The sequence below is a fragment of the Plecotus auritus genome, assembly GCF_963455305.1.
Source record: "Plecotus auritus genome assembly, chromosome: 6".
Lineage (NCBI taxonomy): Eukaryota > Metazoa > Chordata > Mammalia > Chiroptera > Vespertilionidae > Plecotus > Plecotus auritus.
This window is the reverse complement of record NC_137773.1, coordinates 169,920,995-169,945,989: the sequence shown is the minus strand read 5'-3', so window position 1 is coordinate 169,945,989 and position 24,995 is coordinate 169,920,995. Positions and strand designations below refer to the sequence as shown.

At 41.7% G+C, this 24,995-nt stretch overlaps 1 protein-coding gene across 4 annotated transcripts in view; it reads right to left on the bottom strand.

Annotated features, from left to right (window-relative positions):
- ANO10 (anoctamin 10) overlaps window positions 1-24,995 on the bottom strand; it is a 123,147-nt gene that overhangs the window by 50,879 nt on the left and 47,273 nt on the right. For all 4 annotated transcript variants that reach the window (XM_080675231.1, XM_080675233.1, XM_080675234.1 and 1 more), the window contains 5 exons: window positions 24,428-24,483; window positions 21,517-21,591; window positions 19,348-19,530; window positions 15,739-15,930; window positions 14,434-14,562 (listed from right to left, as the gene is read on the bottom strand). In XM_080675231.1, the coding sequence (XP_080531357.1) occupies window positions 14,434-14,562; window positions 15,739-15,930; window positions 19,348-19,530; window positions 21,517-21,591; window positions 24,428-24,483 (635 nt within the window). The remainder of the gene's footprint in view (window positions 1-14,433; window positions 14,563-15,738; window positions 15,931-19,347; window positions 19,531-21,516; window positions 21,592-24,427; window positions 24,484-24,995) is intronic.

Below are 24,995 nucleotides of genomic sequence, written 5' to 3'. Positions count from 1 at the left end.
AAGATAGTCAACTCATTGGCCATCAGAAAAATGCAAGTTAAACCACAACCAGCTCTTGTTGCAAACCCATCAGAATGGCTGGAATAAAAATTAGTGACACCGCCATTCTGGCAAGGATGTGGAGAAACTGGATCACTCTGCAAAACAGTTTGGCAGCTTCTTGTAAAACTAAACGTGCAATTACCATACAGCCCAGCAATGTTACTTTTGGACATTTATCTGGAGAAATGAAAACCTGTGTTCACCCCAAACCTGTATGAAATGGTCAGGGTAGCTTTATTTGCAGTAGCCCCTAAATCTGGGAAGAGCCAGGGTAGGTGGTTAGATACACTGTGGTACACACATACCATGGAACAAGACCCAACAAGGAAAAGGAACAAGCTATTGATCCACATACTAACTTGGAGGGATCTCCAGGGAACCGTGCTGAGTGAAAAAAAGCCCATCTCAAAAGGGTATATACTGACGGACTGGGAAATGGAGAACAGGTCGGTGGCTGCCAGGGTAAGAGATGGAGAAGGAAGGGTGGAGGGGTGAGAGGTGGGTGTGGTTATGAAAGGATGAGAGGGAGCCTTGTGCTGACGGAACTGCTCTGTATCTATCTGGGACGGTGAACATGCAAACTACACATGTGTAGAACTAAAATTGTGTAGAACTAAATCCACACAAACTGGGAAAATCTAAACAAGATCGGCAGATTGTATCGATGTCAACATCCTGATCTGCAACATGGCTCTAGAGTTCTACAAAACGTTAGCCCTGGAAGAGACTGGGGGGAGGGTGCGGGGATCTCTGTGTATTACTTCTTACAAATGCATGTGAACCTACAATTACCTTAATAACGATTTCAATGAAAAAAAAATCATGAGGTCATTACCTTGCTGTCGTCTGATGGCACCTTCTTCTAGTCCAGTGGTCAGCAAACTCATTAGTCAACAGAGCCAAATATCCACAGTACAACGATTGAAATTTCTTTTGAGAGCCACATTTTTTAAACTTAAACTTCTTTTAACGCCACTTCTTCAAAATAGACTCGCCCAGGCTGTGGTATTTTGTGGAAGAGCCACACTCAAGGGGCCAAAGAGCCACATGTGGCTCGCGAGCCGCAGTTTGCTGACCACTGCTCTAGTCTCTGGGACCTAACTAAGTATGTCACTGTGTGCAAGGGAGCAAGCTTGTAGAGTTGGGAAATGTGATACACCTGATGGTTAATTAAACCGATGGGATTTACATAAAAACTCCCCAACGGTCCCACTAAGTCGGCCAGCATTTACATTCTGCATGCTATGCTTATCTCCAGCTAGAATGGAAAAAAAAAAGATGATCTTTTCAAATAGTAGGACACAATCATAGTTAGTTTCAGTATAAGCATATTGGCCTCAAGGTGACAAAAATTAATCACCTAATGCTATCCCCCTTTGTAATAAGCAAGAACAGTAGAGTCTAATTCATGTGACCAATTAGTGAATTTTTATAAGCAACGTTCAAAATTTCATTATCACTTTAATGATTTCATTTTCAGACTATAGCTTTAAGTGAAACAGATATGATAAATGCAAAAAGAGTCAATGGCAATAAAATAATGGAGTGTAACATGCACGAAATAAAAAATGAGCATTATTACATTTCCAGCATAATTTATTTATGCATTATGGTTGTTTTGCTGTGTTACTGCTGCTCTAGTAACACAAATTAGATTTTTTCAAAAAATTCACAAAATTCAGTCCATATATCAATGTATGTGCTGACTTGACAGTATCTGCAAAATCTCAGAAAAATGTTTTAACGTGGTCCTAGCTCAGGCTGCCATCTCCAATTCTATTAGCCTGAGAGTGGAGCCTCCATAACCTCTTCCATATTAAGTTAATGTCCGTCTAACATCCAACCCGTAGCTCGGCCTGAAAACAATCTTTTATCCAATAACCTTACGCATCCTTCTTCACATGAGGATTGCCTAAAGGCTGGTCCCTCACGACTGCAGACACTCGGAGCCAGGCAGAGGACACTCGCTCGGTTTTGGCTTATGTCTGTTAGTGACACCACCCTTCATTTCTGTTAGTTTTGGAATGTGCAGCCTGAACTGGCCTCCATACCTGAGCGGGTCAGAGTGGTTCCTGTCTGTAGTGGGGCAAGAACGTGACCACGGGCTTCTCTGGAGGGAGACACTGCCCTCTTGAACGCAGAAACCCCTCACAACCTGTAGGGCTCTCCCTTGGATCCTCAGGGCCCCAGGGCACTCGACGTGAGGTCCACAGGACAGGGCTAAACTGCAAAGCCCAGTCCTGTCAGATAAACCCAGGGGGTGGCGAGCTCTGACTGTGCCTTCCTTACAGGATGGCTCTGGCTGTGAGCTGAGGGTGGAGTGGGACGCGGGTGGCTCCTGAATAAAGGACCCCTGTCCCCTCTCCCCGCCCCGGCCCACCACATTGACCAGGACGAGGCCCTTCCCAGGAGACCCTGGCCAGTTAGTGGGGTGACAGCCTTGATGCAGGAAGCAGGAGTGAATCTGGTGCAGCCCACCATCTCCCACTTAGGTAGGTGGGTGATTCCACCAGATTCACTCCTGCTTCCTGCATCAAGGCTGTCACCCCACTAACTGGCCAGGGTCTCCTGGGAAGGGGCACACCCCCAGTATTTTCCTGCACTGACCTCAGCTCCAGGCAGAGGGAAAGCAGGGGTGAGATGGAAGATGGACATCTCAGGAGCCAGGCAGACACAAGAGAACCCCATATCAGCCCCCTTTCATTTAAACAATACCCCTATAATGCTTAATATATGCCAGGTACAAAGCACTTTAAAAGCAACCATTTCCCCCCTCCTAACAAAGTTACAAGGGTGGGTTCTATTATCATTATTTTACAGATTAGAGATTTGTGCTAAGTCACACTGCGTGACTGGACCACAATGCTAGCAGTTGAGGTGGAGAGAAGCAGTCAGATTTTTATTCTTCTTAGCCATTGAGCTTTCTTCAAAATATGACATTTTTACTTAGTGAAAAGTCCTCATGGGCAACTTCCACCAGGAGGCACTAACCCTCCCACCCAAAACAACACCCAAATTTCACAAAACAACGTTTTTCAGGGCTCTGGGCATCAGGCAGTAGGACAAGCGACAGGAGTCAAGGTGGCAGGTCATCCCCTCACTCCCGGAGGAGGTGTCTGCGCTGCAGCACTGGGCGAGGAGACCGGGCTGAGCCAAGTGACTGCCGAGTGGCAGTGGGAACGTGGCCCCACCTGTCTGCAGGACAGAGTACCGAAGGGGAGAGCTGCACAAGACAGACACCCTGGGCATCTGCAGACGGTGCCCTCAGGTGCTGACCGCACACACATGTGAGGTCCGGGGAAGCTACATGTGAATGGACTACAGGGACCAGCACTTGGGGCACACACAGGACTGAGAATGGTGTATGTTCTCACCAGCCAGACTGGAAAACCTAACTCACAGGTACTCAGAGAGAGTCCTTAGAGGGTCTAGACCAGCCGTGGGCAAACTACGGCCCGCGGGCCGGATCCGGCCCGTTCGGCTGTTCTATCCGGCCCGCGGAGCCGAAAGAGCGGAGGGTTCTCTTGCTCTCCCCTCCGCTCCTTTACTTTGAATTTATATTAGTTCACACAAACACTCCATCCATGCTTTTGTTCCGGCCCTCCGGTCCAGTTTAAGAAACCATTGTGGCCCTCGAGTCAAAAAGTTTGCCCACCCCTGGTCTAGACTCAATCCTGGGAAATAATCAGGAAGCATATTATTGTTTATGCTTCCTGATTATTTCTTACACTGTACACGAAGTGGTATAATGCCTCTTGGGGTAGACTATGATAACATAAAAATGTATTCTATAAACCTTAAAATAACCAGTAAGATAACAAGATAAAGAGTTACAGCTAATAATTCTAACAAAGGAGAAAAAAAATATGGAAACACACACCCAGACACGCACATAAGCCACTATGAATTCAAAGGCAGAAAAGAGAACAAACAGCAAATGGGGCAAATGGTAAATACAGAGAGAGGTGGTAGAATGAAATCTAACCATATCAATAACCAGATTAAATATAAACGCTGGAACACCCTAGTTAAAACTCAGATATGATCAGATTTGTATTTAAAAAGACCTAATCGTAACACTACCTAGAAGAAACACACTTGACATATACAGACACACAAAGGTTAAAAGTAAAATGTTTTTTAAAAGGTTATACTAACAGAACCACGCTTTACAAATATGAGACTGTAGAGGAAGAAGCCGAGGTCCGGAGAGCGATTAGATGCTCACGGAAATACCCCACCCGACAAGGCACGACCACAGTAGCCTGGTGCAGGGACAGCAGCTTAGGAAGGAGTGGATGGGTGGAGGAGGCATCCAGAGGCAGAATCAGCAGGTGGGAGACAAAAGAAAACTCCAAAGGAAAAGAGGGAAACCAAACATGTCCCACGGTTTCAAAATGAGTCACCTGGAAGCTAACAATCCCATCTGTGAAGCTATAAACTACAGAGAAAGAAGGAAGCGCAGGAGTGGGTCCCAGGGAGGAGGCCGTCCTGCCTTCTGAGAGGCTGAGAGGGTGATTGCTGAGGATGGCCTCGGGGAGATGTCCTCAGGCAGCTGGCGGCCAGAGCCGCCAGACGCAGGCACGGATTCACAAGCTGGCTGCACAGACAGGAAGCTACGCGGCAAGAGCAGCCGCGACACTGCAATGACATTAAGCTTAAAGCCAGGCCTCAGCGGGAACGAACTACCCAATACCTCTTTTCTGGTTTTTCATCTAATCTCGTCTACAGAGTCAACATTTCACACAAAACCATTTCATTGAACGTGAAGATACATCAATTTCATAAATATTTAAGCATTTTAACCTAATCCTAAGGTTTCCTGCTTCTATATAGTAATATCTACTTGTGATTACATTAATGGGCTCCATTTATGTCAATGGCAGAGCTTCTCAAACTATCTGTGGTGAAGGACCGACCTTGTAAATCCCCAGTCCCTATGGACCTACATGTGGTCCTACAGTGCTTGGACTGAATTGTGTCCCACCCAAATTCATATGTTGAAGCCCTCACCGCCCCTCCCCCCATGGGACTCTGGAGATAGGGCTTACAAGGAGGTAATTAGGGTTAAAAGAGGTCATAAGAATGGGACCCTGATAGAATAGGCCTACTGTCTTCATAAGAAAAGACACCAAAGAGTTCTCTCTCTCTCTCTCTCCCTTTCTTTCTCTCTCTCTCTTTCTCCACATGCACACAAAGAAGAGGCCATATGAGCACACAGCAAGATGGTGGCCACCTGCAAGCAGGGAAGATGCCTCAGAATGAAATCTACCCTGCTGACACCTTAAGCTTGGACATCCAGCCTCCAGAACTGTCAGAAATAAACTTCTGTGGGTTAAGCCACCTAGTCTATGGTATTTTGTTATGCAGCCAGAGCAGACTAATACATACTGCATGTAACTCACCATGCAAAGTGAACACTACTCTAATTGTTCTATACTTGTTCAACAAGATAAGCCCACTGATCGCATGCTTAAATGTCAAACTGTCTTAGAAGTTTCCAAATGCTTACCCTCCATTTCTGTGCTTATCTCACTGTAGACCTATAACAAACACTCTGTGAACTAATAGCAGTCTGCAGACCATGTTTCAACCAGAATTGGTTTATAGTCTTTCTGTGATTTAAAAGAGAAAAGCAATATTTAGCCAAAACATAAAACTTAAAATAAGGGCATGAACTTTAAACACATTAGAAACCAGATGTATGCTGTGGAGTGAGAGAAATTAGAGAGAAGCCCAGGATTCTATCATATCATACCATATCATACATCATATCATACCTAGGCAAGATCCCCCCAAGACATTGCAGAACGCATGTTCTTAAAAATGAACACCACTGTGCCTTGTTTATAATGACCCTTGAATTCTGTTTCTCTTTAGAACTTACATCAATCTCTGTAATCATATCCACAGAGCACATTACAATTCGATTACAAACTCACAGACAGAGTATTACTTCTTCTTCAATTGGTGGTATATACACCAAACTCACAAAACAGATGTTCTCAAGGGACTGACCCAGATGGATGAGCAAATTAACTCCTGTGATCCTGCCACTGAGGGAGGACCCAGTACAGAGATGTCCAACTATCCAGTGGCCATCATAGAGGGTCTTTGATGGATTCTAAGCCATACATTTGGTCATCATTCTAAGCCACGGATGGCCCCAGGTACATGTCTGATGATTGGCAGCCTATTAGTCCAGGAGAGCCTCAGATGAGACAGCTACTCTCTGCTCCATATGACCTTCCATGGAGGCCAGTCCTGGGTTCCAAAGAGTAGCAAGCCCCCAGCACATGTTTGCTAATGTCTAATTGGCCAAACAAATCACATGGCCAAGCTTAGATAAAAGACTGGGGGAAATAGAGTTCACTTCCTGGTGTGGGGGTGGGGGTAGGGTGGCGGTGGGGAGACAAAGTCACAGTGCAAAGGGCTGGCTGTAGAGAGAGGAAGAATTTGTGGCCATTTCCATAATCAGAAATGGAAAATTTGTATTACTGGCATAAATAGAAGGTAAATACTAAAAATAAACTGAAACAACTCCATCCTGAATATAAACTGATTTCTTTTGGAGGTATGAGACTTGACTTTCCTAAATGTTCTAGGCCAAGAGACAGGGTTAGGTTAACCAATGCTAATACCTTAAAAGAATGCAACCTAAGCTAATTTATAAAAACTGGATATCAACAGTCATATTTAAACAGATTATGTACTAAGCATCGATTTAGAGGGCATTGGGCTCTTTAACAACACAAATATTTCACATTTTTGACAAATGCAAAAGCTGGGCCCCTAATTCCACACTCCCCACAGACAGAAGAAGCTCATTTAGGTGGCACACCTGGGATCAGTAATTCCTCAGTTAATCAAAAGAAGTTAGCTAAAATGAGGAATCATTTAAAAATGCATATCTTTAAGATTTTAATTTAGCAAACATTGAAAGTACATTTATTTGCAAGTCTTATAGGGCCACGGCCTCTCCTTTGAGCAAATCCAGTGACACTTTCTCACTGTCTTCGTTCATAAATAACACCCACAATTCAAGGTCAAAGATTCCCAGGTTCACTCTCTTTGAAAAAGAGTGAAAACAAAAGATACGTGTGAAGCCATGTGGAAACAGAATCTGGCAGCTGTCCATATTTTATGATTTTTCCCTAATCTTTTATAATTGCCTCATCTTTACCCAATCGGATAGTAATATGTCTTTATGGAGTCTTTCCAAAAGTTTTCACAGAAAGGACGGCTCTTTCTGTTTTAGCACACACATTTCATCAGCTTTCATTCCATTTAATTAAATTATGCCAATTACAGTAACAAGAACACCACATGTAAACAGATTTGGGGACAAAATGCCTTTTGGTGAGCACTTAACTTGGTGAGTGAACATAGGCCCCGGGCCCCCACCGCTGGGTGGGCCGGGGAGCCTAGGCCAGTCTGGACTCTGCCCGGGGAGGATGGAGAGAGCTGGTCTTCGGGAGCCTGCCCCTGCACTGTGGTTCACCTCTTGGAGGACCCAGTGGGTGAGCACTGCTAAAGCCAGGGCTATAGTTAGTAATGACTGTCTTTAATCCTTCCCACACCATCAACACAACACAGAGCAGTGTTTCATTTGAATAAAATGCGAGAAGGGAACAGCCCATAGAAAAACCAGAAAATTACCAAGATCGTCACAGGAACAGAGGAAACCAAAGAAGGAAGAAAAAAACCCAGTTCAATAATTCTATTCAAAAGTACCCTACTCCACAAGTTAAACCCCTATTTACCTTCCCAGGAACCCAGCACCTGCTCCAACGCCGGGAAGCAGTGCCCTGATGAATATAGTTGGTAGTGACCAGATGGATATATATAAGTATAAATCAATTTAAAAACTTCCCAGGCAATTTTTTAAATTGAATTCCGAGTTTAATCAGACCTTTCAATTAAGTAGAGACTTCTAGAAGAGAGATTTTTTTCTGAAACAACAATAACAATGACTAACATACTGAATACTTAATCCTGCCAAGCAATGCAGTAAGCATACCACATGCATTCATTCACTTACCCTTTGATAACTCTAGGTACTACACTCATTTAAGGACACACAGCCTGCCAAAGGTGAAGTCAGGATTTGAACCCATAGCCCACATTCTCAACCACTGTATCATACTGCCTAATTCAGTTCACCATTTCTTATAAATGCTATAACTCCATGTTCTGCCTGAGAGTTTTGTTATACTTCCAAAGGCACATCAAAGTCTTCAATTATAAAGTTGAAGTCAATTCTTAACAACCACTAACTATATGTTCACTGAAAAACACCTATATGTGCCTGACTCATTCATTCATTAATAAACATTTGACAAACAATGGCTTCATCAGTTGAAAAGTAAGTTAACGTAATTTAATGGACATTTCTCAATTACTGAATGCTACTGCATGCTGCCCTTACCCATGCTCTCAGGAAGCTGAGCCTGGTGGAAGGAACACACGTGGTCCTATAGCTTCAGTAAACGCTAGCAGCTACTTGCAGGAAGGGCTGTGGGATGTCCAAGGGTGGAATGGGTAGCAGGGAGAGAGGGCTGTATAGAATTGATCTCTGACTGAGGCATTTTTTCCTAAGTCATGGAGAGTCCTGTGAGGACTGTAGCAGCGGAGAAATAGGACCAGGATTTTGTTTTGGAATGACCCCTCCAGCAGCAGAGAGCGTGGGGGCAGAGGAGAGAGCATGAAGCCTGGAGGGCTAGTGAAGATCTGCTGTAAAAGTCTAGGTAAGAACCGTGGAATGTGCACTTGAACTGCGTAAACTGTGTGATATGTGAATAAACCTCAATAAAGCTATTTTAAAAGCTAAGTCTAGATGAGAAATGGTGAGCGCCTGAACTCAATCCATGCCAACAGTAACAGGGAAGAGAGAGTAAAGAGAGATCCAGAAGTCAGAATCAGCAGGACTGGATGAGTGAAGGATAGGTTGGGAGGGAGGGCTGAACTCAGCTGTAGAAACAAGATCAAGAAGAGGAGAAAAATGGAGTCATAACATGAGCTGCAAACAAGATCACAGAGGAGGTGGTTAACATATAAACAAGGAACCGTAACACAAACCAAACCAGTTCAGTATTATGGAGAACCAAGCCCATGGAAACGAATCATCGAGCTGATGGAGACATAGGCGCTAACTGCGAAAGGGCTAACTCATTAACAGCGGTGGTACTGTTAAGTGATCACCTTTTCACTTCCTCCTCTGTATCAGACCTGGTGCCCATCACTTATGTGCACATTGCCAATATCTTCATTCTGCCTCGGAGGAAACCAGGACACTGCAGAGTTAAGAGGAAGAGCTGAGATTCTAATCCAGCCACCTCCCAACTCTGACACCCCAAGCTATTTCCATGCTATCATGCCCGCTTAACAAATAACGATGGCGATGATAACAAAGACAATAAAAGTTCATCCTGTCATTGCTGAGCCTGTTAGAACTGCAGCTCACATCCTTGTGCCTCGACCGAGTGCCCAGTTCTGTGTTTGGCATTTCACAAATATAATAGTGTCTATATCCTGCCTTGTAAGAGTGGTAGCAAGACCTGCAATGGATTGCACATGTGCCAATGCCAGACCCTTGTGATCAGGGTTATACATGTGCCCTTTCTACTCCTCAGAGCATCCCTGCAGTGGAAGCTGGACTGGCCTCGATTCTGCAGTCAAGCAAATAGGCTTACAGGTCAAGGTAACTGGCCCAGGGCTGTGATGCACTGAGAGGCAGTGCAGGGACAGAATCTCCCTAGTTTGGAATATCCATGTGCAGTATAAACACAGGTGTAAATATAAACCAATTGAAAAAAAAAAGAAAGAAAAAAAATATAAACCAATTGAGAGACAGAGAGAAAGAAAGGTGCATATGTGGCAAAATGCTCAAAATGGTAGTTACTCCTAATGAAGGGTATGTAGGAATTATCTGTATTGTGCTTGCATCCGTATTACACTTTTCTTTAAATCTGAAACTATTTTTTAAAAATAGGAAAATAAACCCTGTGAGTCAAGGCATAAAAGAGCAGAGGGTTCAGTCCACTCTCAGAAGACACTTTCAGTCATTACAAACAACTGAGAACCAATTCCGTTTCTACGCAGCTCTAGAAAAAAAAATTACCTAACTTTTTTTTTTTTAAAGAAACTGCAATTAAGCAATGTTTTTAAAACTATCAATGAAACATGCATGGTGCAGACTGCCTTGCTGCTCACCACGACCTGATGATTAGAAGTGCATTGTAACTTCTGGGGTGAGTAGTTAATTCATTTGCATCTTAGAAAAGGAATAGCTCTTAGCAGGTGAACTGTTAGTCTTCAATATGTTTAACTGGCTCATCTTGCCAAGTCCAGAATTAAAAGAAAACCATGAGTGCATTTAATACTAAAATAAGGTATTACTGAACATTTGATACTTACAAGATTGTAGGGTTTTTCTATTTTTAGGAATTGGAGATCTGTGTGTAATTCTGCATTTAAAAGAGTGACCCGTTGCTTGAAATTACATCAAAGAAGTAAACTAAATTTGCCTCAAGAGTGAGGACCATGATGATTATTTAAAAGAATTTATTTGAATATTGATTTGATCCTATGGGCTGGACTTTATGACATTGCCAGTATTTGACTATTTTTAACCTAGAAAACAGCATTTTCATGTGGTTCCAACATAGTGTTTTATATTGGTATGCTATTCTCTTAGTCTATAGGTGGACATACATTAGCACACACAGATGTTATATGATAAAGTTGTACACCTGAAATGTATATGTTATTAACCAATGTTATCCCAATAAATTTCCTTTTTTAAAAAAGTGAAATTTCAGTCATTTTTGAAGGCAACACTAGATGGCAGTAAATACACAAAAGTTGTAATATGACATTGACTTACTAGCATACAGTGATGATCATTTTTGCGTTTACTCAACTATATGCCGCATTAAATCAAGTTTTACCAAAAGAAAAAAACTAACAAATAAATAAATAAATAAAAATTAAAGTTTGCTGGCTTCAGAAATGTGAACCAGAAAAACTACTGAACTAAGCAATCATCCACAATTTGAATATGAGAACACTAGCTCTCAATCAACATCAACATCATAGTTATATTTTGTCTTCTTAGTTTAAAAAATTCTGATAACATTAATTTATTTTAAATTTTACCTAATTTGGAGGAAAAATCTTTTTTTTTTAATTGTTTAAAGTATTACAAATAGTAGTACATATGTCTCCTTTTTTTCCCCATTGACCTTCCCCGGTCTCCCCTACCCCCCAGCACATGCCCTCCCCCCCACTCCCCAATGTCTTGTTTAAAAAATTCTGATAACATGAATTTATTTTAAATTTTACCTAATTTGGAGGAAAAAATCTTTCAAAATAAAATATCTTAAGTTACTTTTTACATCAAGATGTTAATGATTTATTTATTTGTTTCTATTTATTTATGGCTTATTTATTATGGCTTTTTTGAATTAGTAAAATTTCTACTCTTTCAGGAGCCATGAATGAATATAGGAAAGTACAGCCTGTTATTTATTTAATATGCTACTAGCCAAACATTTTTAACTCAATAAACTAACAATTTATCTAGAACGCAGGAAAAAATAGAGAATAAAATATAATTTTAAGATTTTACTCCCCAATTTGAAGACACTGAAGATCAAAGAGAAAATCTTATATAAACAGAAACATGTTAATTTGATCCATTGATGATTCTCATGACTTTTCTGTAACATACTACATTAGAATTTCAGTATGATTTTACAAACATATAGTAATAAACAACAAAACTTATATTTTCCAAGTTATTTGTAAACTTTCTACTTTTTGGATTCATTATAAGACCAGATGGCATTCAGCACAGGTCTCAGCAACTCTAGAATAAAATTAGCTAACTTACTAATTTTTTGGATACTTCTAACACTTTCTCTGAGCTTGATTTTGTTCTGACACAGAAAATCCTCAAATTAGAAAACAAAGCGAGGGTTCTCTCAAATGTAAATAAAGTAAAAATAAATAAATCTTTAAATACATTAATGTGGTAGAAGGAGAGGACTTAATTTAATACCAATCTGTGCCTATATAATTCAACTTTTGATCAATAGTTTTTCAAAAGTCAGAAATAAGTAGCTATAGTTACTATAAACATATAACCAAATAGCCAAAACAATCTTGAAAAAGAATAACAAAGTTAGGGGGTCTCATACTTCCTGATTTAAAAACTTACTACAAAGCTACGGTAATCAAAGCAGTGTAGTACTGGTAAAAAGATAGATATCACTTATTTTGTCAACTTATATACATTAAATATGTACAGCTTTAGGTACGTCAATCATACCCCCAATAAAATGCTTGAAAAGACAATATAGACATACAGACCAATGGAATAAATAAAGAGCCCAGAAGCAAACCCTCACATTTATGGTTTTTGACAAGGGTGCCAAGACCATTTACTGGGGAAAGGCCTGTCTTTTCAACAAATGATGCTGGGAAATTGGATAGCCACATGCAAAAGAATGATTTACCTTCTATCATACAAAAAATTAACTCAAATCCAAGATCTAGACTTAAGACCTAAAACTATAAATCTAGAAGAAAACATAGGACAAAATCTGCATGACATTAGATTTGTCAATGATTTCCTAGATATAACACTAAAAACAAAGACAAAGAGAGAGAGAGAGAGAGAAAATAGAGAAGTTGGGCTTTTGTGCATCAAAGGATAGTATCAACAGAGTGAAAAGGCAACCTGCAGAATAGAAGCAAATATTGTGAATCATATATTGGATAAGGGGTTAGTTAATGTTTATAATATATATAAAGAACTCTACAACTCAACAACTAAAAAACGAACAACGTAATTTAAAAATGGACAAGGATTTGAATAGACATTTCTCCAAAGAAGATTTACAAATGAAAACATTTACAATCCATGAAAAGATGCTCAATGGGTATCTTCTTCTGTAAATGAACTACTTGGCATTCTCATCAATCCCTTGTGAGTCTCATTAGTTTAAGCATAAGTCAGTCCCAAAAGTCTAGTTAGCCCTGGATGTACTACAGGCAAAGACAAATTGCTAGATCTGCAAAGTTAAGGGCCATACCCTAAATCAAGAAGCTACATTATGAGCCTGGCCAGCTGGCCATCCCCTGGCTAAGGGCCCTCTCTGTTTTGATCTCTCACTTCCACAGGTAATAAATCAGCCTTGCAAATAGCACTCCAAAATCCTATTCAACTCACAAGTCCAAAACAGCCCTACTTTTTTCTGCCAGAGCCATTCTCTTTCCCCTCCTACACACTGTCATCTAAAATCATTCTCCAACACGAATATGCTACATATAGCATCTATCACAAGCACAGATTCCTATCAAATATGCTAAAAGGGCAAAATAGAGCAAAGCAGACTGTATTTCTTCAGCCACTACTGGAAATGTACAAATGAATTCCAGGATTTCATTTTTTTTTCTGGTCAGCCCTAAGTCCTGAGACCTTAGGTATATGAATCCTCACTTTATGTTCCTGCCAAAGTTTGCTTTAACAAATTTTCACCACTCTCCTATGTTTTAAACATCTAAAATAAGAAGGTTATAATATTCCTGACAACTAAAATCACTAGCAACAAAAAATTGCCTGCAAATTCTTGTGATTGGTAAGTGCTTGATTTTTAAGATAGTACAGCAATCCATAGTCAGAAAGATAATTAAATGGTTTCTAAGCAGTACAGAGACAGCCAGCTTGTGCTTTGTATGTGAAACTAAGAGTCCTCCTACACACACGCTTTGGAGTTTTAGAATGTTTCACAATGGGCTCCGTACCTGTTGGAAATGAGACTTAAACATGAATTTTTCTCAAAAAATATTTTCTTAGGATTTGTTTAAGAAAGTAGAAGTGACAAATCCCTAGATTAGACTAAAAAAACCCACCATATTAAACCTACAGAATTCTATCTATAATAAAAAAAAGGGTTATATGCTAATTAGACCTAACATCATTCCTGACGTCCTTCTGGATGAAGCCGGGGCCAGAGTGAAGCCCGGATCCCAGGTGCCTGCCGGTGGCCAGAGGGAAGCCAGTGCCAGCAGCCAGAGGAAGGAAGGCCTACGCTTGCACGAATTTTCATGCATCAGGCCTCTAGTTTCAAATAAGATTTATCTACTTAGCCCTGACCAGGCTGGGAAAGTCACTTTCCTGTTTGCACCACGGTGGCCATTTTTCAGTCACAGGTGATCACCAGGAATGCACAGCCTCAGACTCCTGTCTTCCCGTTACCTGAACGGCGTTGCTTTCATACCAGTAAATGCATGTGGCTAAATTGCCAGCCAGAGACATCACTGCTTTGGAATAACAGAGGCATCTGATGCAGAAACTATTTGAAAGAGAGTTAAGCTCTCACTTACCTCCACTGCTACTACAATCAAAATGAGGTCTGTTTTTGACTCCGGAAAGAGTGCATCCACTTGTGGCGACATTCCAATCAGAGCACAGTTAGTGACCACGGAGATAACACTCATTGTTTCAAAAGCCAACTGAAAGAAAAAAGAACATGAAATTAAAACTGCTTTGTTTTTCTTGTCTTATTATGAGTTACCTAAACATTTTTTGATATTCCATTTTATCTGTGTTTTTGAATATATTTTTTATATAGCTTTCTAGGGGTTGCTATATATATATATATAAAATTATATTTTATACACACATATATACATATATAGTTACATTATATTTTATGTGTATATCCATTTTTTCCTTTTACTTGTGTTGTTATTTATCAGCTCGAGTAAAATATTGAAATCTTACCTCCCTTTACCATTCCCTATCTATATAATAAAAGGCTAATATGCAAATTGTTCCCTTGACCGGGAGTTCAACCAGGGGGCTGTGAACTGCCCATGGCCCCTCCCCCAGGCTGACCCCACCCCCGATCACCCCCCCCCAACCCCGATCAGGGCGGGCCCGCCGGAACCCACCCATGCACGAATTCGTGCACCAGGCTTCTAGTTTGTAATATAATTGCCTAAATATGTTCTCTACATATAGTATTTAAAAATCGTTAGATAGCTTTGTATTTTTTGTTTCAACTTTCAAACATAACTTTAAAGACTCGAGAAGGAAAATCTGTTGTATTAACTTGTATTTTTGTTTAGCAAGTTTACTTCTTCCTAATGTCTCCCAATTCCTACTTTTATAATTTCCTGAGTTTTGAGAACTTTCAGTCATACTTTTAGGATAGATCCCCTGACAATAAAAAATCTGTTATTGGTTTCCCTTCGTCTGAGAGTGTCTTGCCCTCTCCTGCGCTCCTTAAACAATGTGTTCTGTGAATGTAAGATTCTGTATTGACGGTGCTTTGCTTTAAGCATTTGGAAAGTACTGTGCCACTTTCTTCTGACACTGCAGTGGGAGGGCCTCGTTATGTGAGTGAAGGCCCAGCTGGCTACGCCCCTAGAAAATTGTCCAAGTTTTACACCTGAAAGGAGTCATAAAGATTATATTTTACCTCCCTCACCCCTACCCCCAATTTTAAAAATAAGAAAAGTGAGGCCCAGAGGAAGTTAATGGCTATTGAAGTCACACAGCTGTTTGGTGGCCAAGCAAGAATGAAATCAGTTTTCCCAAATCTCTCCTTTGGGCTCTTGGTTTTAAATCACAATGCCCCATTCTGTTATTTCTTTTAAAGGAATATTTTTTTCTCAAATAATTACCTGCCATACACCAATACTGGCCGAAGGCTCTGCGAATGGACGTTTGAAGACTCTGCACATTTTTAAGGCATCGGAATTAACTTCGGTGAAGTTATTTAACACAGCGAAGGCCGCTGCTAACGGGTAAACACAGGAGAAAAGGCTCACGTAGCCAAACTGCAGCAACAGCTCCAGGTAGTCATCGAAGGTGCCCTGGAAATGTGAGCCACAAGGAGAAAACAGGCATTGTTTAATATCGTCTAATAAGAATAACTTACCAATGTCATCCAGCTAAATTTAACTTAAAAAAAAAGAAGAGCCCTGGCTGGTTTGGGTCAGTGGATAGAGAGCACTGGCCTGAGGACCGAAGGGTCCTGGGTTCGATTCCGGTCAAGGGCATATGCCGGGTTGTGGGCATACCCAGTAGGGGGCATACAGGAGGCAGCTGATCAATGATTCTCTCTCATTGTTGATGTTTCTATCTCTCCCTCTCTCTTCTTCTCTGAAATAAATAAAAATACATTTAAAAAATCTTACATGATGGCCCCTCACAGTATGGGCCCCCCAGAACCCCAGTCCCTGACCTTCCAAAGGAAAAACTAATAGTGGTGATGCCAGCAAAAAGGACCGAGTAAGGACCTCCAGAAGTTTGCCCCTCCAAACAAACAAACAAACAAAAAGGGCAAAATTTGTCAGAATCAGCTTTTCCAGTACTGTGAAAATTAACCCACGGCTAGTAGCAACTCAGGCAGCACTTAGTAAAGAAAAACAGCTCAATCTTGTGCATTTAAATTCACCTCCCGCTCCCAGGTCCACAGCAGCTGTAACAAGTAACAACAGGCACGCCCGGGCGCAGAGGGAGCAGCGGGGCTAAAGGTCTCACAAAGCCTCGCTCCAAAGAGAAGCCACTACCCGATGTGGACAGTGGTACCTTCTGGACTCGCTCAGAAGGCTCATCTTCACTCAGCCTCACTGAGTCCTCCCCTACCCCCACCAGTGCTACAGGCTTCTCCCTTGGGGGGCGGAGGGTAAAGGGTCCTAATATATGGTGATGAAAGATTATTTGACTTTGGGTGGTGGGCACACAGTGAAATATATAGATCTTGTAACCTAGAAATCCACATCTTAAACCTATATGACCCTATTAACTAATGTCACTTCAATACATTTAATTTTAAAAAAATAAAATAAAAGATAATGGTTATGGGTTTCTTTGGGGGATGATGAAAAAGTTCTGGAATTAGATAGTGGTGATGGCTGCACACCTTGTGAACTTATTTTTTAAAAAAACCTAAACTGTACATTTTAAAATAGTGAATTTTATGGTATAAGACATTTATCTCAGTTCTATTAAAAGTAAAGAAAAACAAAGCTGATAGAAACAAGGAAACTCCCCAGAGTCACCCTAACAAAAGTAGTATATACATCAAAGAGGCCAAAGACAGGAGTCTACGCAGAAAATAAGGATACCATGGAAGCGTGGAGAAATCCCTCTGAAACTGTTTAAAAGCCTTTCCACTATGTTTGTAAAGGGTTAGTCCAAAGGAGGAGAGGGGCAATAGTCGCTGTGTACCCTCAACAACTAAAGAGATACTAACAGTGTGGGGTGAGTTACTTGGTGATCTTTAATAACTGGACAACGAAGCCCTCATTGAAGCAGGATGCTTAAGCACTGAGCTGTCACCTGAGTAACACCACCACTTCTCACTGGACACAGGGACACGCTACTCGAATGCCTCACTAGATGCCTGTTGTTCACAATCACATTTCTTCTGACCCAAGGGAAGCTGAGCACTGCTTTACGCTGTGCCGTAATTGCCATGTCGCCCACGGCCACACTCCAGACCTCCCCATGACCACCCTATGCACACGCAATGACAACTTCAGTTTAAGAAAAACACTCATCACAATATTTTAAAGCAATATTAAACATGGATATTGCGAAATGAATCATTATTATTACTGCATCTCAGAGTCAGTCTTTCTCCAAGGCATGCATATTAGACTCCGGAGCTGAGAGCTTTGGTGTAAGTCAGATTCTACTTCCAGTCAGTTTCTTTTCGTATGTTATATTTTGCTGAAATAGAGAATTTCCTAACATAATTATAGAGTACTGGCAATGGAGTGAGTACTTCTCTCAGATGCTCTGGCTACTTGGATGAAGCATGGGCCCAGGGATTTCAAGTGAGTCTCTCTGGCAGTTTCCAAGGCTCGTCAAAGAGCAACACCAAGCACACGTATGTTAGGAGCTGGCCGGTGGATGCTCAGCTGGGGATTCAGTGGCGAGCAATTTCTAAACTGCTCTTTGGTTGCATTTGGCTCTAGAAAGCATTTCCTTACGTTGTGTTGCAGCATGCAGATGTGGCTTTAAAATATGCCCAGTGATATAGCATTGATTTAATGCTCTGAAGAGTGAAGTAATCAAGAGTGGGGAAAGAGTAAAAATCTTAGCAATCAAGCCGGTTTTACCACAATTCGGTCTTAAGAAACCATCATAGCCTATGCTCAGCTTTCAAAATTGTGCTGGTTTGACTCATAAAGTAAGAGGTTGAGCCTCTGCAGAGATGTGCAGATAGTGTCTCTCAGATGTGCCGCCCGGCAGCCCGGCAGTCAGGCCAAGCTCTGCCTGGAATTTTTAGCATACGACATGCAGTGAGCGAGGGCAGGGAGGTGGGGGAGGGATGGAGGGAGGGAGGGAGAGAAAGAGAAAGAGAGAGAGAGAGAGAGAGAGAGAGAGAGAGAGAGAGAGAGAGAATAAATTCCTACTCCAGATGAACATACAAACTAAAATTCTTAAGCATATGAGAAAAAAACTAAGTCAGAAAGTTCAATAATCAGAAGATGAATTCATTCATGATGAAAAACAAGACTATGGAAGTTTAATGACAGTGGGCCCTCCCCAAAGGCTCTATCGCACTAAGAAGACTATATCATACGAAGAAGGTAGGTGCAGGATATGAGAAACAATGACCTAAAGCTAACGTGACCCCAACACCAGCCCCCGCTACAGAAGTAGTGAATGTAGTCGGAGCTCAATAAAAGTTCATTAAATACATGGTTAGGTTTTATGACTCTCTAATGATCTCCTTATAGTTCCCAAAGAATTTCAGACTTCTGTCTTAGGAACTATTTTATTTTTACAATAGCACTAAGTAACTTAAACTATAAATTAATCTTCATTTTTAGTGATGGGCTTCAATATTTTCTTGGGTTTAAAAAATTTTTTTAAGTTTTTCAATTACAGTTTACATATTATTTTTTATTAGCTTCAAGTGTGCAGCATAGTGGATAGACAACCACATACTTTACAAAGTTCCCTCCGATATTTCCAGAAGCCACGTTCAATCTTTTCTTTGCGTCTGAAGCGAGCCGTGCTGCTGCCCTCATAGCCTTCTCACCCCCCTGCCCCACCGGCTCTAGCTGCTGTTCCACCACCTCGGCAGAGCACTCACAGGGTTCACCACGCTCATCCTCTGTGTTTTAGGCCTAACTTCAGATTCAGGACAGTAGCCCTTCACTGGCTGGAGAGCACTGAGCTGAGACCGTGAGTGTTTACATGTGTGTAAGTACGTGGTATGTGACTGTTACGCACACTGAGTCAATGCTAAACTCAACCAGATTCCAGCTTACCAAATACGTTCCCATTTCTTTTTCCAGGATGACTTGTTCGTATAACGTGGCATCGATGTCTGCCTTCAGAGCCTGCACCTTCTTCTTCACCTGCACGTGGTGCTTCCTTTGGAGCCAATAAGGCAGCAGAGATTCCACAACCTGGTTCAGGATCTGGGACATAATCAGGAGAGTGGCCAGGCTCTAAGGAGAAGCACATACATATTTGCCAGTGTAGCTTAATAAAACCACCCCATGTGCACAATTATGCAAATAAAATGGCCATTTTCAATAAATAGTGTACTATTGTTATAAAAGCTAGTATCAGAAAAGTTGGGTGTTGGAATGATGTTTCTAATTTGTGTTTATTTTTCCCACAGGGAAGACTTAGATTAAAATACAAAAAGATTATAATACAAATAATATTATAATAAAAAATAAACCAGTTACGAATCAGTAGAACAAATTTCCTTAAAATTGTGTGGGGTTTTTTTTTTGTTGTTGCTGTTGTTGGTATATCATCCTGGCTACAAAATTTAAATATCTAAATGATGTTGCCAATTTTGGAAAAATAATAGTTTGGCCACAACGTTAAAAATATTATAAAACTAATACATCCCCCACCCACTGTAAAAAACTTAGAAAATGAAAAATAAAAAGTCACCCATGATGCCACAAACAGGACAGAACCACTGCTAACATCTTGGATATTTCCAATCATATGTAGAAATTAAAGTAGAATCATCCACTACATATTATATACAGCTTTGTATTGTTTTTCCCCTCTTGTCATATATTGTGAGCACTTTCCTGTGCCAACAAAAATTTTTTCTTTGCCGAAAACCGGTTTGGCTCAGTGGATAGAGCGTCAGCCTGTGGACTGAAGGGTCCTGGGTTCGATTCCGGTCAAGGGCATGTACCTTGGTTGCAGCACATCCCCAGTGGGAGGTGTGCAGGAGGCAGCTGATTGATGTTTCTCTCTCATTGATGTTTCTAGCTCTCTATCCCTCTCCCTTCCTCACTGTAAAATATCAATAAAATATATATATATATTTTAAAATTCTTTCTTCATGTAGCCCAGGCACTGCTGTTGAATGCAGGTGTAATTCCCAACCAGAACTACTACAAATGCGGCTCTTTAGATACCTACACATGTGAATCTCCACCCATCTCTGATGACTTATTAGGGATGAATTAAAGCTCCTGGCAAAGCTGCCGGAGTGGTTTCCAGAGGTGGTGTGTCAATTTCTACTTTTCCCAGATGGATATCAGTGTTTCCATCACACAACATCTTTGCTGATATTAGAATTCTATTTTTTCAAGAATCCTCTCCCATCCCTCTGTCCCCTGTTATATGAAGGAGACTCTCTAAAGTGTAAGAAATGAGAAGTCACACCCCACTAACACTGTAGGTGGGACTGGGGAAGGTATGTGCATCTAACTACTTTTTCCATTTTCAAAAATAATTTTTAAAAAGTAGCAATATATAGAGTGCAATTCTTAAGAGCACAAGATTTAATTTACTTTTATGCAAGCTGTTAGGACCATAACTACAAAATACTAACTTTCTCTGTTATACAATTTTTTAAAAAATTTCCTGACAAAAGATCCCAAGTTCTCATATAAATAGAAAGAAGCCTCGGCTCTGAGGCTGCTCACTAACCATCACAGGACATTAACACCAGGAGGGAGCAGCCCTCCCTGGCAGCTGACTCAAGCATACACAGTATTAAATATATGTCAGATGTTCTTAACATTTCAGAAAAGGATCTGCTGGTCTCTAAAGTACAACAACTTATAATTTAAAAATGAAATGTATCAGACCTATGTAAGGCTACACCCATCACCCCCACCCTGAGACACACACAAAAGTTTAAAAAATGTTTTGTTGTTAGAATTGTTCTTATAATTCTATACAAATACAAATATATAGGAACTACGTGTTTTATTTTACTGCCCTGTATCATTAATTTTACAAGTTGGTTAGCTTCCATTAGTTTCTTTCCAGTTATGTACACTACACAGTGCTAATGGGTTTCCTGTTTTTAATTAGAATTGGGCTTAGAAACAGACAAAATTGAAAAGGTTTTATTTGTAAAAGTAATAATGGGAAGCCGATTGCATTACCTGACTACAAGAAACCGCCTCTAAAGCCTGAAGAATGGATACCTTTCTGCTACTCACACTCACCTGACGTAAGAGCTTCATGTCCTTCAGGACAAAGGCGATGTAGAAGAGTGAGGCAAAGCAATTCAGAAAGTTGAACTGGCAAAAAAATGGTAACAATATTTAGCGTTGCTTCACAGTACTTTACATTTACTCGTACAACTGTAAGTACCGCATTTAAAAACTCAGTAAGAGACTGCCAGCCCTGTTCTCCCTCCTCCTCCTCCTCCTCGGTGGGCACGTCTATAAACCCTGCACGTGATGCAGGAGCCACCCAGAGGAGACTCAGACCGTGAACCGGCTGGGGACCCAGGACTGGGTGAATAACACAGCACCAGTGCAGCTGACGCTCCTGTTTCTACCCTGTTCTTACAAGAGGCAGACCAAGGTCCACCATTCCCTACCTCCAACCTGGTAAGCCAGGTGGCCCAGGTGGGTTCATTCCCCACTCACCCACTTAGAAGCTTGAAAACAGCAGATGAACCAAGAGGAACTATCGGGACCCCCACTCACCATGAGCTGCCAGGGGCTATGCTCTCCTTCCCTCCTTCCTGCAGGGCCCCCCATTGCCTTCTCCAAGGGGATTTGCGAGGATGGCCTGGCAGCACCAGCAAGAAGGACCCCCAACCTTCACCACCACAAGTAGCCCAGCCCCGGAAGCCTCCTTATGCCCATGGACCTGAGACTCCTCACCATCACGGGGCGACGCCTAGGTAGACAAGTGGCACCAGCAAGAGAGACCAGCTGTAACAACCAGCCGAGTGTGGGAGGCATCTTTGTCACCACAGGCCTGAGATGCCCCTGCCCTGCTCAGACACAGTTCTGGGCTGGGGATCCCACCATAACAAGTGCCATTTCTTCAAGCAGTTCCCCTGCTCAAGAATCTGCAACCACACCATGCACTAATGGGTTTCCTCTCCACCTCCAGCCTCAGGCTGGCTACTTCCTGAGACAGAAGACTGCTTTAGGTAAAGCTGTGGGCACTTCATTAGTGAGGGAATAGGGCAGTGGTCGTCAAACTCATTAGTCAACAGAGCCAAATATCAACAGTACAACGATTCAAATTTCTTTTGAGAGCCAAATTTTTTAAACTTAAACTTCTTCTAACGCCACTTCTTCAAAATACACTTGCCCAGGCCGTGGTATTTTGTGGAAGAGCCACACTCAAGGGGCCAACGAGCCGCATGTGGCTCGCGAGCCGCAATTTGCCGATCACTGGAATAGGGAATCACTGCAGTGAGTCAGCAATAAGATCAATGCAGCCAGGGGAGGGGTGGGGGCTAAGTCAGAGTAGAAGGTGGAAAGCGAAAACCTGGGCAAGTGGGAAATGCTCTCCCCATAAGATTAAAAGGGAGGGAGAGACCCAGGGAACACAAGCAGATCCTAACACGTGAGTCTTTTCACAAGGCAGTCACCTGACAACGTATCTGAAATGTCAGAGAATAATGAAGTCCCACAAATAACTGAATTCTTCAAGCTAAATGGAGCGTTTTACCTCTAAGGGCAAAGGCTCCATATTAAAATCAATTTGAATGATCTTTTTAATGCATTACATGTTCCCCTGAATCTTACACAGAGAACAGAGAAGGTAACTTCCTTGCTGATTCGGCATCAATATTTTGAATATCAATTACTTCATGGGGCTAGAATGAGGCCTTCAGAGCCTTTTTAGATATGCACAAATGTCCAAATTGCTACACCGTTGAATTATTAGCACCTATTATGACAGGTTTTCTATTTCCAAGCCCGCTCTTGCCTCTATAAACTTACCTACTTCCAGAAACCTAAACACCTTCCCAACGGTAGTTTCTGATCTTTTAAGGACTGAAAAACCAGATCAATAGGCTTCTCAAAACGATTTCTACAGCCAAACAAAGACTTTTTCTCAGAGGGGGCCTCGATCTCTGCCTTGGGGAGTCAAGTACATGAACTGTGTTAAATCGGTTACAGTGGCAAGTTCAGAGGACTCCATGCTCCTGTCTTGATTCTCAGTTATGGTACGGATGCCTCCTGATAAGTGAGGTGCTTTCAAGCCGGCACATCTTTGTTGTTTATAATGATGGTGGAAAGAGGCAGAATGTGTGAGCTTTTACGCAACCTGCAAGCAAGTTACACAGTGCCTTCTCTCCATCTCTCTCCTTCTGCCCATCAGAACATGCTGGGAACCTCCTCAACTGTAAGCATTCTTCACCAAAATTTATAAAAAAATAACTTAACGTTCTATCACTAAATGAACTGTGCATAACTGCAGGGATTGTTGAATAGTGAAGCATTCAAAGAAGTCACCGAAGAGAAGGGAAACATGACCATAAAGTAGATAATTAGCTTTTTACAAATTGGCTTTAAGTAAATTTCTACATTTGAAGCCTTAAACCACATGCACATTTATAAGACTACTAGCGGCCTGCTCCCTCTCACAGTCCAGGACCCCTTGGGGGATGTCCGCCTGTTGGCTTAGGCCCACCCCCCAGGAGGGGTCATTAGCACTGCTGCGGAGGCGGGAGAGGCTCCCGACTCAGCCGCTGCACTTGCCAGCTGTGAGCCCAGCTTCTGTCTGACCACCAGGGGGCAGCTCCTGCATTGAGCATCTGCCCCCTGGTGGTCAGTGTGCATCATAGCAACCAGTCGTTCTGCCGTTCAGTCGACTTGCATATTAGGATTTTATTATATAGGATTGAATGTAGATATAAACACACCTATTAATCAATCCTTGTCTACTTGCTCAAAATATATTAACTATCTGATATCTTGAAATTAGAAGCAAGTCTTCATATTTATATTCCTAAATATTAACACGTTAAGCACCCTGTCAGTCACTGGTGACTAACACTATACTTTCCGTCCGGAAGACAAAACAGGCTGGGTGCTTAATGTGTTAAATGGTACTCATTAATTTCATAATTAAAATGAATTTGTATATAAAAACTCTACTTACCACTAAAACTTTCAAAATTAGATGATTCTGGTAGGCAGACTCCAATCTGTGATTCTCTAAAACATCAAAAGGAGAGGTCATTTCTCTCAGATAAGATAGCAGCAGGGGGCACTGTGGTGAGGTGAGACCTGCACTGTGGGCAGGACGTCAACTACAGAGCCTCAGTCAGTAAATGCACTAGGCTCTGAGGCTGCTCACTAACCATCACAGGACATTAACACCAGGAAGGAGCAGCCCTCCCCGGCAGCTGACTCAAGCATACACAGTATTAAATATATGTCAGACTTTCTTAACATTTCAGAAAGGAGCATCCGACAAGGAAGAAACCAAGGTTAAGACACATTTTGGGGAGGTACCGCAGTTATCACTGCGGTCTGAAACTATTTTTTCAATCTTACTGCTACAAAGAAATGTGGGATGTGTTGGCAAATGATCCCACAGACAGCCACCAGAGAAAGACCCTGAATAAGTGTGGATGGTGAGACTGATAGCAACCTCTAGAACAGGGGTGGAGAACATCCGGCCCACAGGCCATATATGGCCTTTGAAATCATTTGGTCTGGCCCCG